General features: G+C 44.3%; 1 protein-coding gene across 2 annotated transcripts in view; it reads left to right on the top strand.

Moving 5' to 3' along the window:
* Window positions 1-17,814, top strand: part of LOC8031211 (plexin-A2) — a 178,517-nt gene that overhangs the window by 147,827 nt on the left and 12,876 nt on the right. The window contains exons 23-35 of one of the 2 annotated variants that reach the window (XM_040222894.3): window positions 3,210-3,386; window positions 4,393-4,642; window positions 6,043-6,185; window positions 7,229-7,356; window positions 7,448-7,507; window positions 8,864-8,941; window positions 9,031-9,097; window positions 9,193-9,339; window positions 10,265-10,454; window positions 13,164-13,267; window positions 13,401-13,497; window positions 14,989-15,086; window positions 15,178-15,267. In XM_040222894.3, the coding sequence (XP_040078828.1) occupies window positions 3,210-3,386; window positions 4,393-4,642; window positions 6,043-6,185; window positions 7,229-7,356; window positions 7,448-7,507; window positions 8,864-8,941; window positions 9,031-9,097; window positions 9,193-9,339; window positions 10,265-10,454; window positions 13,164-13,267; window positions 13,401-13,497; window positions 14,989-15,086; window positions 15,178-15,267 (1,629 nt within the window). Of the gene's footprint in view, window positions 1-3,209; window positions 3,387-4,392; window positions 4,643-6,042; window positions 6,186-7,225; window positions 7,357-7,447; window positions 7,508-8,863; window positions 8,942-9,030; window positions 9,098-9,192; window positions 9,340-10,264; window positions 10,455-13,163; window positions 13,268-13,400; window positions 13,498-14,988; window positions 15,087-15,177; window positions 15,268-17,814 lie in introns of both variants that reach the window. The other variant, XM_040222893.3, reaches the window with a different exon arrangement.

The following is a 17,814-nucleotide window of genomic DNA, read 5'->3' as shown; positions in this document are numbered from 1 at the left end:
AGGAATTTTCATTGTGTTTGACGCTGCTTGCGTTTCGTCGTCTGTGTGGGATGCGGCATCTAGAGCTTGTAAAATGCCTTCTGGTTTTTACACCATTTATCCTAGCTTTATGTGGAAGTGTGAGTATGCTGAAACATTTTGTGGTGTGGCTAAAATCACTGCATGTATCATAATTGAGTGTTTATTGTTTTTGTATGTATGATTATTATTAAGGGGAGTCCCTTGTCTTGAAACACAAAAATGAGAAAAAAGTTATTTTTAGAACTTTTTTTTCTTCATCTATAAGTCTCAAACAACATTTTTATAAGTACTTCACTCAGGAATTGGCACATTTATATAGACCCTTTTCGTTGCAAACGCCACCAGGCAGTGCTCCAGCCTTTGACATCGCAACAAACTTCCGGCTCATAAAAAAAATTAACGAAGCCCACCTTAACACCACTGCTTGAAATGTCGATGAAACATTTAAAGGGATACTGAAGCGAAACTTGAAATACACCTATTATGGTCAGAAATAGGTTCAATATGATCAATGATATTCATAAATCATAATCGCGCGTTTGTATTTTGAACGGATGGCTATATTTTTCACCCTGAAGGGCCCGATTGGGCGCGCGCTCAAAAATCGGGCATCGGAGAGCGCGATGCGTCTTGGGATATTGGGCGCATTCGTGACGTCACTTGTGCCGGTCGGGAAAGGCTACGGCGTGAATGTTGTGGTTACGAGCGTTGCCACTTGGTGGCGCGTCGACGATTTACGACCTGTGACAACGTGGCCGTTTGAGATGTGCAAGGGCTGCACGCACGCTGCACCACGGGACCACGGCAAGTCGGCAACCACGGCAGCACTGACAAAACCAGCTCTGAGGCCGGATTCTCAAAGCGAATTCACGACGAAAAAAGTGCGTACGACAAATTTGAGAGAAAACCCGTGCTCTCGAAACGAAATTGTCGTAACCTTTGCGCAGGTTACGACAGAATCCTACGACAGCTCCGAAGCTGTCTTACGCACTTTTTACGATCAAATCAACAAGGCCGACAGCGTCGCTCAGTTACTTGGTATCGGCCACCAACGGACATTTATTTTTCTACGTGCTCTTCTCGTGCGTCCCGACTTCAACCAGCAAGAAAAAAGGAAGGAGTACTTAAAACAGACCACGACGATCAAGAACGCAGGATCCACAAACACACGAGAAGAGCTACAACAGCCACGATTCTGCCGACCGAGCGAGCTCGGCAGAATATAGTAGGCCTAGCAGCAACATCGACTCGGCGCACCGTTGCTCCGGCGGTCCTTGGCCAAGACCGTCTGTCCATGACCGGCTGGCCTGCTGAATGGAATATACCCGCGCGACCCTTGTGGACCCTTACCGGATGAGTAGTTTGATCCCTGAACTAAATTTCAGAGGTCAATATTTTCCCCTTGTCATCTCGATCTCCTTGTTTTCCGAGACAGCGGTGACGAACGCTGTCGTCGAAAAGGGACTCTCATTGATTCTATCTCCTTGTTTTGTGTGATATAGAGCTCAAATAAACGCCATATGGATTACCTTGGCAACTCGGTATGTACACTCTGTTATTAGTATGCCATTTTTATTCTGACTCGACGCTACGTCAGTGTCGAGCTATAGCAGTTCGTGGGAGCTACGCGATGTCGGTCTAGCCTTTCTTTGCCGAGTGTCATGTCAGTATCGAGTTGCAATCGTAAAAGATCGGTCCAGAAGCGCTTATCGAAACGCGGTCTAACAGAGCGAATCCAGCACTTCGATCAAACGCGCGTGTCCGCTCCCAGTGTGAACAGGTATTTGGCATTTGCGTGGCTCTTGCTGACACTCTCGTAGTTCAAACATATCCTTTTTAACGTCGGCTTACAGCTCGCGACTCGCAGCAACTAATACCGGCCGTGCCAGAAGCACGCTCGGGCCGTGTCGTGCAAAGAGCCGCAACGAGAACGAGCTCACTGTGGCCAACTACGCTTTGGCTTTCCCCGCCAAGGCTTTGCGAACGCGTTCAGGCCTAGGCGAATTCTGCCGGCACGCCGTATTGCCGCAGAACGGCGCTGCTATTTTGGCACAAGTGATGTCACGAGAACTTCCCCCCATCCAGCAGATGAGAATTTGAAATCATTTAATTATGTTTAAAATTAGTTCTCCTGTGTTTTACAGCGCAATATTTATATTTCCGAGGTGGTGCCTGTCCCTAGCCCATATTTATGCAACAAGATCGGCGCTAAAATTTCGTTTCACTACCCCTTTAAGCACCAATTCTCCAGGCGAGCACCAAAAAAAACCCAGAAAGATCGAGATCTGTTCAAATTTTTCGAATATCCTTTTGAACCAACTTGTCTCCTCCAAGACGTTAAATCATACTCGATGGGCTTGCAAAGACGGAGCGACTGGAAGTCGTTTGGGTCGCAAGCAGTGGTTCATGCTTGTAAACAGTAGACGGTCTGTAGTTACATACATTGATTCAAAGTTTCACATCCAAGCTGTTGTAAGCATGTTCTGAGAAGCGTTTCCTGTTTTCTCGGAGTTTATTTTTTCGTCTACAACACAAAGTTTTGCCCACAGGTATCTTTGGATCTAAAACCTGAATACTTTTTTTAAAGGTTTCATACATCATAAATCAAGAAGTGTAACTAGTCTTCTATTTCTAGAAATTGTTACCTACAAGTATTTTAGTTTGCAAAGACTTCAATAAGTCATTTCTTATTATCAAGAAAACTATTTTAATTTGTGATAAATTTTTTTTAGAATGATGCTGAAATTATAACAATGGCTTTGTTGCACTACTGTTTGTAGAACATGTTGACATACTTTGTGCCACATATTTTTATGGGGGTATTGTAAAAACGTCGGGCGGAAACATTTCTGATAGAGTCCGGGCTTTCTTGAAAACTATATTAGGTAGATAGGAAAAATTTAGCTTATGCTTGTGGTTAGCACAATAACTTACGATAGATGTGAAAATATAATAAGAATTACATCAGAAATGACAGAAAAATGTTTGAGACTGGCGTCTCCCCTTAAGACATGTATCTTACATGCTAGTGTATGCTATCCACCACATGTCATAGCAGCTTAAGCGTAAGGCCTCGGTCCGCGATTGGGCTCATAAAAATTTTGCTCCAAATTGTCCATAGAGCAGAGATAGGCAGGAGTGAGTGCCAGAGTGTGTCTTTGGAGGTGCTCAGTGTGCGTCTTGTGCAGGGGAACAACTTGGACCGAGCGTGCCAGGAGTCAGATGTGATTGTGCGCATTGGGACCAGCTTCTGTAATGTGACTTCGCTGTCTCGGGTGCAACTGACCTGTCGTCCACCAACGGACCAGCCTCCCGCGCAGGATAAGAACGGGAACCCCGACAGAGGACAGATCCCGCAAGTTGTGGTGAGTCCGCTCTTCTTCCTGTAGAGGCAGTGCATGTTGCTTTGCACTGCCACTTTCACCGACCGTTTCTCTCTATGCTTGAGAAGTTGAATAAAATAGCTCCTAGCTTTTTTTGTTTGCACCTTTTCTCATTCCCTGTGCTTGAACAACACTGTAGCTTAAATATTTATAGTTGAAACACTGAAAATAACTAAAATATCAATCTACTTTGCTAAATATGTGTGATAAGAACAGCCGTCAATTCCCAGAGCAATTTAAACCCGAGACAAAGTTTGGGTAACAAACCGCATGTATATCTACGCAAAGTGTTTTCCTGTCTCTAATCTGCTTAAAACTATTCTGTTTTTTTTTTAAGTTGTTGATGTACATTTGATCACTTCTTAAAAGGCAACTCCAGTCAATTCTGAAAATTTTATTATTATGGATGATTATAATGTCAAAACTACTAATAAACGGTTTTATGTCATTCGTTTTCCGAAAAGATAAATAGTTTTCTTGCAAATCTCGTTTAAACGAAAATTGCAAAGCAAAACAAACCTTGCCTGCGGCAGGCGATATTGGTCCTGTTCAACAAGGACTGGACATCACATGGTATGGAGAGGTCGGCTGTATCATCATCTTTTTCTCTCTCGCACCCGCACTCTGCGTCTTGAAAAGTAAGAAGCAAACAAAACGATTCTTCCAATTGTTGACGTTCCACGCAGTGTTGCCTATGTCCACACAGCGGCGGTGACTGCTTAGTGTGCCGCGCGTCGTTCAGTAGATTGGGCAGATTTTGGTGACCATGGAGCCGCTCTTGGCCGATTTAATACACTTTTAGACGGAATTTCGTCGTAATATTTTTTCTGTAGGCTCTTCAGATTATGCGACAAAGGACTGCGCTGTTTTCTCAACATCAAAATTTGACTGGAGTTGCCTTTTCAGAACTGTCGCAGTGAGTTTGAGAGCTTCAAAACGCCCTGATTGATCGGACTACAATGCACATTGTGCTCAATCTCCGTCCCAGGTGGAGGTTGGAGACAAGCTCAAGTTCATGATTGGTCGCCTGAGCTACGACGTCCCCGCAGGGCCTGAGAGCGCCCTGCCCAAGTCTGTTATCATCGGGGTGATTGTGGGGGCCGGCGTGCTCATTGTCATTGTCATTGTGATCCTGATCGCTTACCGGCGCAAGTCCACCGAAAGCAGCCGCGTGCTCAAGACCATGCAGGAGCAGATGGACGTCCTCGAACTGAGGGTGGCCAGCGAGTGCAAGGAAGGTGAGCGAATGGCTTCTTGATGTTGGGTCTTCCCCGCACACCACGAGGCATCTTACCCGGGGGATGGGTGTCTTGAGAACCGTCACTCACAAGAAAGACGAATACAAAAGCCCTCGAACATCTTGTAGTGGGCTACTTACCTGAAATGTGGTTTATAGTAACCGAGTTATTACTACATGTGGAAATTTACCACCAGCTACCTCGCCTCCTACAAACAGGATTTGCAATTGTGCATTGCAAGGGTTAATGTTATTGTTGACACATCCCTGCATATCGGTAACCTAAAGCCAAAATCGCCACATTCTTAAAATGGCAGTGGAAAGCAGACAATTATGTTACAATTCTTTTTCAGTGAGAGCTGTTATGGACTCTTCCCACTTCTGGAAATGACGTCTATTGTCATTGTTGTAGCAGTTTTCATCGTTGATGTTGTAGTTCGCAATGTAGGCCGTCCGGAGTAGATGTTGCCAAATCCTCTAAAAAGATTGCTCGCTGCCCCGTGGAAATCAAAGCTTGGTCCGCTGCATGCAAAGTGGAGGCGTTGTACCACTGAGCTACTCTATACTTGGGCAAGCGGCTCTATACCTACGGTTTTTTTAGTACCCAACGTCCACTGCAAGCGCTTTCTAGAGAAAAAAGAAAATAACCGATATCAAAATGCCGTTGTAGCACTGTCAATGCCAAAAGCTCGTGCCGGGAGACGCACTTTCATACGCTCCGGAACCAAAAAAAAAAAAAAAAAAAAAAGGTACAAAAGCGTTTGGAACAAAACAGATGTCTATTTTGTTCCGAACACTTTTGTTCACGTAGCGTGAACACGAGGCCACTGCCCAAACCCCTCGCTCTGACTGTACTGTGGATTAACTCAGGACATTTCCATTTTTTTTTAGTAACACAGGATTTTTATTGACATGTATTTATTTATAAAACTGAGAAGCCTGTTCAGGAAGCGTTGCCCTAACATTCTCACAAATAAGCCCATCCCTCTTTTTCTATCTTATATATTTTTATTTTGGCAAAAAACAAAGAAAACATTGAAGGCGTGTATTCCTTGAAATCATGCTGCTTGAGTTTTGGTGATTCGAGCAATGGGGCAGGCAATATTGACTTTCACGCAAATAGCTACTGTTTATTGATAACTTGGGTGCCAATAAACAGCTCTTCCTTTGCTTTTCATATTATGTCATACCCAGAGTATGGTTTAGGCTAGCTGATGTAGAGATGACTGGTCAAGAAATCAAGTTGAGTGTTTATTTCAGAGTTCTTGGAACGGTTGCACCCTGAAAGTCAACCCACATCCTTTTTCACCCACTTGGCTTTTGGGGTGGTGAGGGTGTGAAGGTAGTGTGGCACTGGCTTAATGTATGGTAAGCATGGACTTTTCCTGCTTTGTTGTGCAGCGTTTGCGGAGCTCCAGACAGAGATGACAGACCTGACAAGCGACCTGACAGCAGGAGGCATTCCTTTCTTAGACTACAGAGCATACACCATGAAGGTGCTGTTCCCCAATGTGGAGGATCATCCTGTACTCCGTGACATGCAGGTTAGTTGTTGGCTTTTCTTGCTAATGGCAACCAAGTTTTGCTGTAATCACCACTGTGACTAGTAGTGATAGACCATTTTCCTTTTGCCTTATTCTCCTGATTCTTCTGAGATAAGTGGCATTAGTCGAGTATACTAGCGAGGCTAGATTTTATTTCTTAATCTTTTTTCTGCTAACTTGGATACTCTGCTGGAAATGTGCTGTCAGCTTTGCAATGTTGCTCCCAATAGCAGGAATTGCCAAATCTCCGAGCAAGCAACCTAACTTTTAATTTTGGCAGAATGTTTGGGAGAGAGTCCATGCCACAGCACTGCAGTCATCATCTGGTCAACCCGTTAGCCTTTTTTTAACCAGGATGATCTACTAGTAGATGTCTAGGAAACAGGGCATGTGGGGCTCAGTAAAGCTATAGTAATACCCATTTTGATTAAGCATTGAGTTGGGGTATTTGTCCTGCATGTTTGTAGTTTGTCACTTCAGATACTAATTTCATAGTAAAGTGCAACCAAAAATACCTGACTATTGCTTTTTTTTTAATTTACGGTAAAAGTACTTCTAAGATGAGACATTTTAATTAAAATACTATATAATTTACAGTAAAAGTACTTCTAAGATGAGACATTTCAATTAAAATACTATATAGATTACTTTTTATTCACTGAAATTTACTACTTACATTAAAGTATAAAAAATACAAGTAATATAGTACTAATCTCTGGCCACCGTGATAAATAACTATCTACAGCCTATGATAGAGTTCTGCTTACTTTTTCTCTATCTGGCACATCCTCATTTCAGAAAATTTTGTCTGGAAAGTCATCTTCTAAGCATTACATACAACATGCTAGATGTGGCACCTCATTACCGAGACCAATTAGCAAAATGAACATGGAAGACGCAGGTGGTCTGATAAACTCTCGGCGTTCTCTGCTCTTGGTTATCGGCTCATATTGTGGACCGACAAATGCTTGGGGTAACCAAAGGCCAGGGGTTCAGTCTTTGTTGGACTCAACTGTCTTTATTATCACCCTTGCTTTCAGATGGATCCAGTGAAAAAGCAGTACATGGAGAAAGGGCTGTGGCACTTTGGCCAACTGGTCATGAACAAGACGTTCCTGCTGTTGTTTATCAGGACTCTGGAGTCAAATCGGTACTTCTCAATGAGAGACAGGTCAGTGCACGGCCGAATCTTTTGGCTGAGAGCCCCTGCTCTTGCATGCTGTGCTGTCGTACCTCAAAAAGGATTTTTTTTTTTCCTTCAGGGTGAGCGTGGCGTCGCTGATCATGGTCACACTGCAGGGCAAGATGGAATACTGCACAGAGTAAGACAGAATTGTTTTACTCATTGTATTTCATAGTCTTCTGACATTTTTTAATCGCGGGTCGAAAACCAATCTGTATTAATTGAGAGGGCTCACGAGGGTTCGACCATACCACTGCCAGAGAATCAATATAAGAAATGTGAAGTGCAAGTTTGTCTGCTTCTTTCGCAGGGGGTTGCGGTGACATGTTAGAACGCCAAGGTCTGATAAGCTCATGTTGGAAAAATAGTGGGTAGACCTCAATGCAGCTGCCCTGAGGTCTACCCACTATCCTTCAATCAGAGCTCGGCCTTCTGACGCCAGCACAACCCCTACGAAAGAAGCGGACAAACTTGCGCTCCACATACTCTGTAGGCGTTCATAGAAAAATGACCGAGCTAGTTATTACATAACTACTTGATGTGCTTGGTTGTAATTATTACCTAAGGTTCGGCATTTTCGTATATACCCTAGGAACACTTGCTAGTAAAATTTTCGTCAGTTTAGATTTATCCGAAAAAATAAAAATTTCAAGGACACAGTTGCAACATAAGAAGCAAAAAAGACTGTTTTAAAATAAATTTTATAAGAGTAGAGGCAAATGGTCCTGAGGAGAAGCCTCTTTTTCTTTTGATATCTTGGACAACTGACAAAAGGGGGTTTTACCTACCTTTTAGCTTGCCAAGGGTTGTTCAGGACAACAGGTTCTGGTACTGTGACATTAAGAACAGTGCGAAGATGGACGAAGGAGTAGATGCACACAGGCAGAGCAGTGTGTGTGCACTGTACCTCTGGGTCACGACAAAGGCCACCTTTTAGGTTGCCAGCTTAGAGTATACTATTTGTGCTTCGTAAAAAGAGTGGGGAGGGTAGTGTTTTTATAATGGTGAAAACTATGAACCCATAGATATCAATGGAAGGGGAGGGCAGCTGAGGTTTCCATGCTTCCCAGCAACTACCTCCAGGAGCTTAGTTATTTCAGGGTATTCTGTTGTTCCGGCAACATTTCTTTGCAATTTTTGTCATGAGATACTGGTTAGTATTGCCATAAATATTGTTTGATACAGGTGAATTCTCATGAACTGGGGATACATTTGTGCCTGGACTTACTTTTGTTTTTCAATTTTGAATGATTGGGGAACACATTAAAATAACTCAGAATTTCAGAATTGGGAATCTAACACAAGCAGACTGATTCACCCAGATTTTTCAGTTAAAAATAAACCCTAAAGAACTCCCTCCTAATTTCATAAGAAATGAATTCCGAAAACACTGTATCCTGCCAACATGCAGTCTATGCATTTGAGTAACCATGCAGTTCTTGTCGTGCAGTTTATACATTAAATTAGCTGAAACTAGACTCTTTTTCTTTGCCAGCATCCTGAAGACATTATTAGCTGAACTGATCGAGAAATGCATCGAGGGCAAGAGCCACCCAAAACTTCTACTACGAAGGTGAGCTTGAAGATCGAGGAAGTTTGGGGGTGATCTGCATGACCCTTCCGAGTTCTTTCAAAACACTGGGCATTTTTTTTCCCCTTCAGGACCGAGTCTGTAGCAGAGAAAATGCTGTCTGCCTGGTTCACATTCCTGCTGTACAAGTTCCTACGGGTCAGTGTGTCCAATGTTGGCGTCATTCGTTGGCGCAGTCTGTTGCAAAGGACTCCATGCCAACGTGGGCCGTCTTTTTCCGTCCCGTGACCCAGGAATGTGCCGGAGAGCCCCTGTTTGTGCTCTACCGAGCCATCAAGCAGCAAGTGGACAAAGGTCCAGTGGACGCCATCACCAGCGAAGCACGGTACTCCCTTTCCGAGGAGAAGCTCATTCGGCAGTCCATCGAGTACAAGAGCATGGTGGGTGCCTGCAGGATACAGAAAAAAACATTAACTACTTACTTGGCCATAAGGACCCTGAGGGTGGTAGTAAAACGGATATACATTAGAGCAGTGGTCTCAACCATTGATGTTTCCTGGACCCCTTGTAGATAAGCGTAAATGATGAAGGACCCTGCCCCGTTCGTGATGAGGGGAAGGGAAAGGTATAGGTTAATTATGATAATGATTTAATAAATCAATATAGCCAAGGGCTAATGTCAAGTAGATTTCTCTCATTGACATACGCATGAGAAAACTCGCCCGAAAATTGGGATGTTTCTTCTCAATTTTAAAAATGACAACTTTTATTGCCGGCCTTGATTGATGAGGCATGGCTGCACAGACCCCTAGAACTCCTTCTTGGACCTCAAAGGGTCTGTGGACCGCCCTTGAAAACCACTGCATTAAAGATAGGGATCTATACAATGGCTGTGGTAGTTTGCATAGTCACGGGCTCAAAAACAATAATACTACATAGGTAGTTAATAATTCAGCAGCTCTGGTGCAAGTGTTAAATGATCACTTCCTGACTTTATTGGTATTGTTGAGCATGACTGCTTCTTAAACTACTACAAAATGCTTATGTTTGCTTCTATTCCTGCTGATTTCTAACCTCAAAAACAATGCAATGGCCAAAAATTTAATAAGTGTGCACTTTAGGCAATTATTTATTTATTTTCCCTTGGGGTCGGGGCCTCACCAGAAGTGGGCTATATAGAAGTGTGTAGTAATTGTGATGGTGAATTTTCTCAAACAAGTCATAGACGGGCTGTTTTGTGCCTCAAGAATTGAAAAACCTTCCAACCCCTTTCCAATTGATCCTTGAGATGCAAATTCTGTTACAAAGCCACACAGGTCTGCTTCCCTGTATTGTTTGGTTAAATGTGTTTCGTTTGTTTTGCAGACTGCTTACATCTCGATAGCGCAGCAGAGCTGCTACATGCCCGGCATGGAGCCGATTGGGGAGAACAACGAGACCCCGGTCAGGATCTTGGACTGCGACACCGTTTCTCAGGTCAAGGAGAAAGGTCTCGATGCCGTCTACAAGAACATGCCCTCCTCACAGCGGCCCAGCAAAGATGATCTGGACCTGGGTGAGCGAACCTCAACCTTTTAGAGCGATAGCTTTAAGGAGCTAATGTCGCAGAAAAGCCGGCGTCAATGTTGGCGCCACTGGGATCCAGTCCCAGCGGCGCCAACACTGACGCCGTTAGATTTGGCTGTGACTGGTGTAGCTGTGATTTAGTTGTCATTCCTGTAGCGCTATACTACTCAAATCTATGTGCTGGGTTCTCAAACTGAGCACCTAGGAATACTGATCAGAATGGAAGCTTGGGCGTGTTGGTAAGGCATGATTATTTAAAACGTACAAAGAAACAAACAAGACGTAAGAAAGGAGACAAACAATCAGCGATTGTTTGTCTCCTTCCTTCCGTCCCGTCTCTTTCATTGTATGTTTAAAAAAAAAGGAGTACTGAGGTTGCTCAGGGTACCCTCACAGGCTTCCAAATTATCTTGACCGTTCATTCGCTAAGCAAAGCGTTTTTCCAGTGTAAGCATTACTTTAGTGAACCCTTTGATGCATAACTATGGGCCAAACACTCCTTAGTTTGTGCGTTATTAATGTGAAACTTTTCTTCGCTAGTTGCTCGGTATTTCGTGAAGCCTGAAAAATGGAGCGATTGCGGAGCTTGACGCCAATTGGTTGACGGGGGAGAGGAGGAACGAAGGAAGTTTGATGTCGATTGGCTAACGGGCAAGGTCACATGGCTGGATGTGGGTAAGGAGGAGTGCAACCACTTGCGCACCGACGAAGGAAGCTCGGCACTCTAATGGGGTGAGGTCACGTGGCTAGTGGGTGAGGAGGTGGTGTTCGTGTGGTTGAGCGAGGATGCACTGACGAAGGAGTGATTAGCAGTATCGCGTCATTCCAGGAACTGCTATAAGTGGGTATGGTACACTTTGAGTTATCTCATGAAAAGCACCATTGTTAGTCAGCGCATGTCCTGTGTCCTTCTTCTACTTTGTGTCCTGTCCCTTTTGCGCTGTTTCTCATTATGTAGCACCATGAAAGCAGGCGTTTAGCTGCGTGGAATCTCAGTGATGAACAGCGCGAGCAAAGATGTTAGACATCTGAGTTTGAGCACTAGAGACTAATCCCACACTACACGGACTAACATCAATGTGCTTGGGTATAAGGTGTAACCGAAGAGCGATGAAGCCTAAACGTTTCCCGTATGCAACGCAGTTGCCTAGCATTTTCTATACATTTTCTTTACAATGTTGGTAAACTTCTGTGCACTACTTTATTGGATCAGTGGTGAGTCAGGGAGGGCTTCCTCGGTTGCCATTCAAGGCAAATGGGAGTTCCTCGAGATTAAATTGTTTGGAAACACTTACAGTGGATTATACCTCCTACACTTCTGGCACCCTCATTGAGCCTTTTTGGGTTTTGGGGAGAGAGCATGGACCTCTTGTGTATTGGTAACTTTAAATGCTGCTACAGATACCGTAAAGTTCCGAGAGAATTCCCGCCCCCGAGAGATCGCCCATCCCGGTTTTGGGGCTGAATGACCATGACCTAAATATTCCAAAACATTTCCCCCTCCTCGATTCACCCTGGATATTGATCACACAATGTCAGACGAAAATCGCATCAGCCGTGCGATCTGCCGTATCGGTACGAGCGACAGGCATGCTCGCCGCGGGTTCCCTCGTGTTTATCTCACCGTGACACGCTAATGTGCTGCGTCCATAATCTGCGGTGTCCGTTCCCGTGACACGCAAATTTGTAAATCGTTCTTGATTTTTTTTTTTTTTTTTTTTGCGATTTGTGCACAAGATAGTGGTTTCTGTGATACGAGAGTTTGTAGGGGTTTCAATTTGGGTGGGTGTTTTTTTTACGGAAATACACAGTAGATGGGCTGTTGTAATACTAGCTAATTATACTTCATGCCAGAAGACGAAGATGCACTGCCACGTCTGTATGCATATGCCTTAGTCACAGGCATTATGGAATCAGGCAAAGAATCTAGACATCATGAGATTTAGGATGCAGTGGTCACAGGTAGTTTACAGAGTACCCTAATATTGTGTAATGCAAATCCTCCAAATGGACCTGCTTGTGAGCATCGCTGTTATAGTGGGATTACATTTGGAATTCCAAAATTATCACTTATTGTCCGAATCATCCTGCTTACTGCCATATCTATTATTATATGGAGCGACTGGCTACAGCCTTCCAAACTGACCTCTCTTCCTTTTTATCAGGCCCTACTTCTTTTACACTCCATTTGTCGTACTTGTTTCTGCCTCTGTCCTAGTCCTTTGCACAGTTTATTTATTAGAGCGCAGCTCTTAGGGGCCCGTTTCCGGTTTGTCGGGGTAACCGCGAGGTCACATGACCCCCCGAGGTCACGTGACCCCCTTAGGTCACATGACCCCCAGAAGTCACGTGACCCCCTGAGGTCACGTGACCCCCTGAAGTCACGTGACTTCTGGGGGTCACGTGACCCACCCAGGTCACATGACACCCCTAGGTCACGTGACCCCCCCTAAGGTCATGTGACCCCTTCAGGTCACGTGACCCCCGAAGGTCACGTGAGCCCCTGAGGTCACGTGACTTCAAGGAGTCACCTATCTCTCAGTATGCTTCCACCTTCCTCCTCAAGAGCTGCGCTCTAACCGGCGTTACAGGGAATTGTAAACGGCTTTCGTTTTTTTCTCGACTTCTTAGTTTGTTGGCACCACGTTACGACTCCAGCTTAATCATTTTGTGAATGTTTTTTTCACCTTCATTTCAGAATGGAGGACCGGGAACACAGGGCGGTTGATCCTCTCTGATGAGGACTCCACAACAAAGGCTGACGGAGAGTGGAAAAGGATGAACACACTTGCCCACTACAAGGTCAGTGGCGGTGGAAATTAAAAAAGAATAACTGGTACCCTGCCTGACTTGCATAGACGAAGTCATTAGACTGGATGTCTTGCTCCACAAGATATACTCATTTACAGTTTTCTTTTTTATTGTTTTGCGATAGGTGTCGGACGGAGCGAACCTCACCCTGGTGGCCAAGCAGTCATCTATGTACAACCTCTCCATCATGTCAGAGAAAATGGAGAAGTCGCACAAGTATGGTAAGTGGTGATTGGAACGTGGCATGTGGCTGGGTTTCTTTTGCTGAGTAGTCTGATTAAAGTTTACATCTTATTCTGGTTTATATTCACCGAGTGCTCTGGCACTTCACGGACTGTGAAAGGTGTCTTCTGTGCGTGAAGCCCTTGTTGATGCATAGAGCACCTAGTTCATAGTTTTCTGGTGGGGTCAAACGCTTGCTCTCTGTCGTAACAAGCATTTGAAGAGGGGTTGTTAAATTGTGTACGGCCTTTGTGTTGTCTGAGTGCACTTACCAGAAATTTGTGTCTTGACAGCCTGCTCATTGTAATCTTTTAACCATTATTTTCTGTGCTTTCACCCACAGCAGGAGTTCTGAGAGTGATTAAAAGTTTGGTTATTCATACTTTAAGCACATACTAAAGCTGCTCAAATTAACCGCAATACGAACTAATGAAAACTAAAAAGAAGCAAACATCTCCCCGTGGTGAATGATGTTAAGGCAAAGCCCTGGTGGTACTGATGATACTAATTTTATTGTTCATAGGTAGTGCTGATGGTGATGATTTTTTTTTATTGCTCATAGGTAGTGCTGAGTTCTGGGTTGCGTTTCGACTTCATTATTACTGCTTTATGGTCGGTGAAATGCAGAGCCAGTGGTTCTTCTAGCGGATCAGCTTGGATCGGCTAGAAGCCATGGGAACGCATCTCCACCGCTTAAGTCAACGGTCCATGTCAGAAAGAGAATGTGTGGTATGAATCGTGATTATATACGCAGTTGAGCATTTGACTGCAGTGCCTTCTCGTCTATAAACATTGAGCCAATGCATGCAAAGTTTAACACGATTATATACGCATTTGACCACAGCGCCCTCTCCTGTATAGACGTTGAGCGGCTACATGCAATGTTGGAGTGTAGCGTAGTGGTTAAGACGTCTGCCTCAGAAGCAAGCGGTCCTGAGTTCGAACCCTCGCGCGGGCAGACGTGTTTTTTTTTAAAGTGGGCCGATCCCGGAGGCAGTGCAATCAATGTGAGCACAGACGCCGGACGGATGGCCAAGGCTAGACCCTAAGGAGCTTCACCCCTAAAAGAAATTGGTTGCGTTACGTGCACAGAACATTGGGATGGCTGCATTACAAACATTTAACCGACGAGAAAAATTGCGGTTTTCAGCAGCTAGTTTCCTTTTAATGTAATAATCAAGTTTTCTTCGAGAGCACAAACATTAGATTCTTTTACATTTGTCTTTAGATAGATGTAATGGTTACAACTAACAAAGCCTATGATGTTAGTACTTAGTCAGTTTTTTATCTCGCATTGTTTTTCAAAGCAATTAGCAATTGATAGGACGACAATCCTGTCATTACGATTCAGCCATGGGGACTGAATCATGTTGTCTGGTTCAATTGAATTTTTGTACAGGGTAGAATTGAGCTTACTGTAAGTTTACAACAAGTACAGGTGTATTGTGTTAAAATTATTTCCAATGTCGTGTCGCCTCTTTTGTTAACAGAAACCCTCAACTTCTCAATGAAAACAAGTCCTCCGCTAAGTCGTGCAACGTCCCCCCTAAATCACGACCCAGAGACTGGCTACAAGTACTGGCACTTGGTGAGTGCATCCTTTGACAGGCTAGCCAAAGTTCAACTGCTCTCTGGACACTTTTTGAAGAAACCAGGACTGATGCCTCGTTTTCCCACAGGTCAAGCACCATGATGGTGAAAACAAGGAAGGAGAGCGAGGGAACAAGATGGTCTCTGAAATCTACCTCACGAGGCTTTTGGCCACAAAGGTAATCAACTTTAATTTCTACGGCGACAGCTTTTGGTGGGAACCTCCCGGGGAAATGGTGCAGTCGTCCTTCACAAACACTTCCGGCAAGGTCGTCGATGACATGATTGTTCCCAGTCGCCGCCGCTGCATAGTTAAATAAAGCGAACATTTCCGCTGGGCAAGCCGGACTCAAAATAGAAACCTACGAATGACAGTGGTGTATTGCTCTACCAACAGAGCTATCGACGGGACAAACACCGGTGAATTAAAAGCAAAATCTATTCTATTTCTTTGAATCTTCGGCAACAAGCGCAGGCAGGGCATCCGAAAGAGACGCTCCGACACCCCTGCCTTGTTTGCTAATGGACGCCGTGCGGTCATGTGGTTATCATTGTACAGTGTGTTACAACCAGCGATTACAGCGAGGTATAGAGTAGGCAACACTGTAACCGGTAACTGTGTGTTTGTGAGCCTTTGAGAGTGTGGTTCTCTTCAATATTTTCTGCCTCAAGAACAGAAGATCAACCTATAATTTACACAGTACACTGCGCAAGTGACAAATGACGTGATTTTCATTTGACCTTTCCAGTGATGCAACGAGGTAGTTGAAACATTGACTGACAATCGGTTTAAAGCGCTTCTCGCAATTATAACAATCCTGTTTTCTGCTCACAAGTAGTTTCTGCCAAAACAAAGTAATATTGCTTTTTTGTTATTTCGCAGTTTTTATGCATCTGCATAAAATTAAACACAGGACTATCATGCTCAACGTTGCACATCTGACATTCCTAACTCTTCCCATGTTCCTAAACGTCTGTGTGTGTCCTAACACCAGAAAACGGCATTTTAAAGGTTAAAAACGAGGCGCTTCGAATATGGGACGCACACTTTCATACAAAACTGACGTCATGCAACAAATCGAAAAACATGCGTAAATAAATACAAAAATATTGTTATCAATTCTGGCAAAGGGTCTGCAACCATTGCATTTGTTTTTGCATACGGAACGGTGACTCCCAGAGAAAGTAAGAATGCAGTGTTATTGCCTTTATTTGTACACACACTGGCAGGCTTGTGCTGATGAGGCCTCAAGACCGAAACTCTTGTATCGTGACTAGTGAGTGACCGCTACTACCCAACCTTGTTGTCACAGCACTGCTGCAAGAGGTCACTGTAAAATTTCCAATAAACACAAAAAGGACACCGATACAATTATCTTGTAGAACAGGGGTTCTCAAACTTTTTGGCCTCACGGAACCCCAGGAAGCCTCAAAAACTGCTGCGGAATCCTCCCCCCCCCCTGCATATTTGCCGACCAAGAAGCAACAGATGCACAATTGTAGGCAATTTTGCTTGTGTTGCTTCCCATATATCCCCATCATATCAATTGCAATGTCAGTAAAAAGTGAGATGAAGGTGCTCGGCATGGGAAGCTCGGCAGAGGAAGCTGCGCGGCATGGGGGGGGGGTTGCAATTTGAGTGTTCCCCGGAACCCATGAGACCAGCTCGTGGGACCCCTGTGTTCCCCGGAACCCAGTTTGAGAACCCCTGTATGTAGAATATCACCTTATTTAGTAGTAACTGTGTCATTATGCATTCCATGTTGCATTCAAGTTAAGAAAAAAAACAAAAAACATAAAAACTCTTTTTCGCCAGGAAAAAACTAAATATCAACGTGAAGTCCGGTATAACAATGTATTGTATTTTTGTGAATCTTTAGAAAAGTTCGGTAAACGTTCGGCTCTGCCGAATCCGAAGATTCGGCGCTGAATTTTCTATTCAGCAAAAGTTTGGCCCATCACTAGTAAGCACATATGTGCGGTGCGAAGTCAACCATCAGTATGGCGCGGTGCTTCGTTCTTCTCTAGTGTGATGTCACACGCAAGATGTGTGTAGGAGGTGTTGGCGGTAATGTAGTCGACGCCCCGTGGTGCCAACGCATGCGCGCGACTAATGTTGCCCGAATTTTCCAATAGTAGTTTCGAATAATATGCTAATCGATATACACTTTGAGGTGAACTCCAATATTCTTATTTTTACAAGTGTCTATAGACCTTTTCTGTGTACTCTCGTCTCCAGCCACATAATAGGCGTATCCGGCATGGGCGACGAAAAAATAATCCAACGTTTCAACCTGCAAATTGCAAAAAAATAAAGGGGAGGCAAAACGACAAAGTGCGACGTTTACGCTTATATCCTAAATGCCTTCTATTGGCGTGGCAAAGTCAAAACAATGTTTTCGCCCATACTGGAAGTGACGTCAATTCAAGATAGTGGCGCACTTGCAGAAAAGGTCTATAGCGGCTGGTTAGCCCTGTTGAGTGCACTTCTTACCGAGCACCGTTGCGCTGCGAAGAAGCAACACCCACGGAGCTCGCTTCCACGGGTGGTGCTTCTCCGCAGTACAGCGGTGCTCGGTAAGAAGCACACTCGACAAGGCTAAAGCACTGCGATTGATACTTTGAAAGGTACAAATATTGCGTTTGCACGCTTAAGGGGAAAGCACACTTTCAAAGCGGGATGGTGTGCGCTCACGCCCGGTGTGTTTACAAGGAAATGGAAACTT

Source organism: Ixodes scapularis, unplaced genomic scaffold, assembly GCF_016920785.2.
Source record: "Ixodes scapularis isolate PalLabHiFi unplaced genomic scaffold, ASM1692078v2 PGA_scaffold2__306_contigs__length_199485367, whole genome shotgun sequence".
In the NCBI taxonomy this organism is placed as follows: Eukaryota; Metazoa; Arthropoda; class Arachnida; order Ixodida; family Ixodidae; genus Ixodes; species Ixodes scapularis.
Note: the sequence above shows the minus strand (reverse complement) of the source record. Positions and strands in the feature narration are given on the sequence as shown.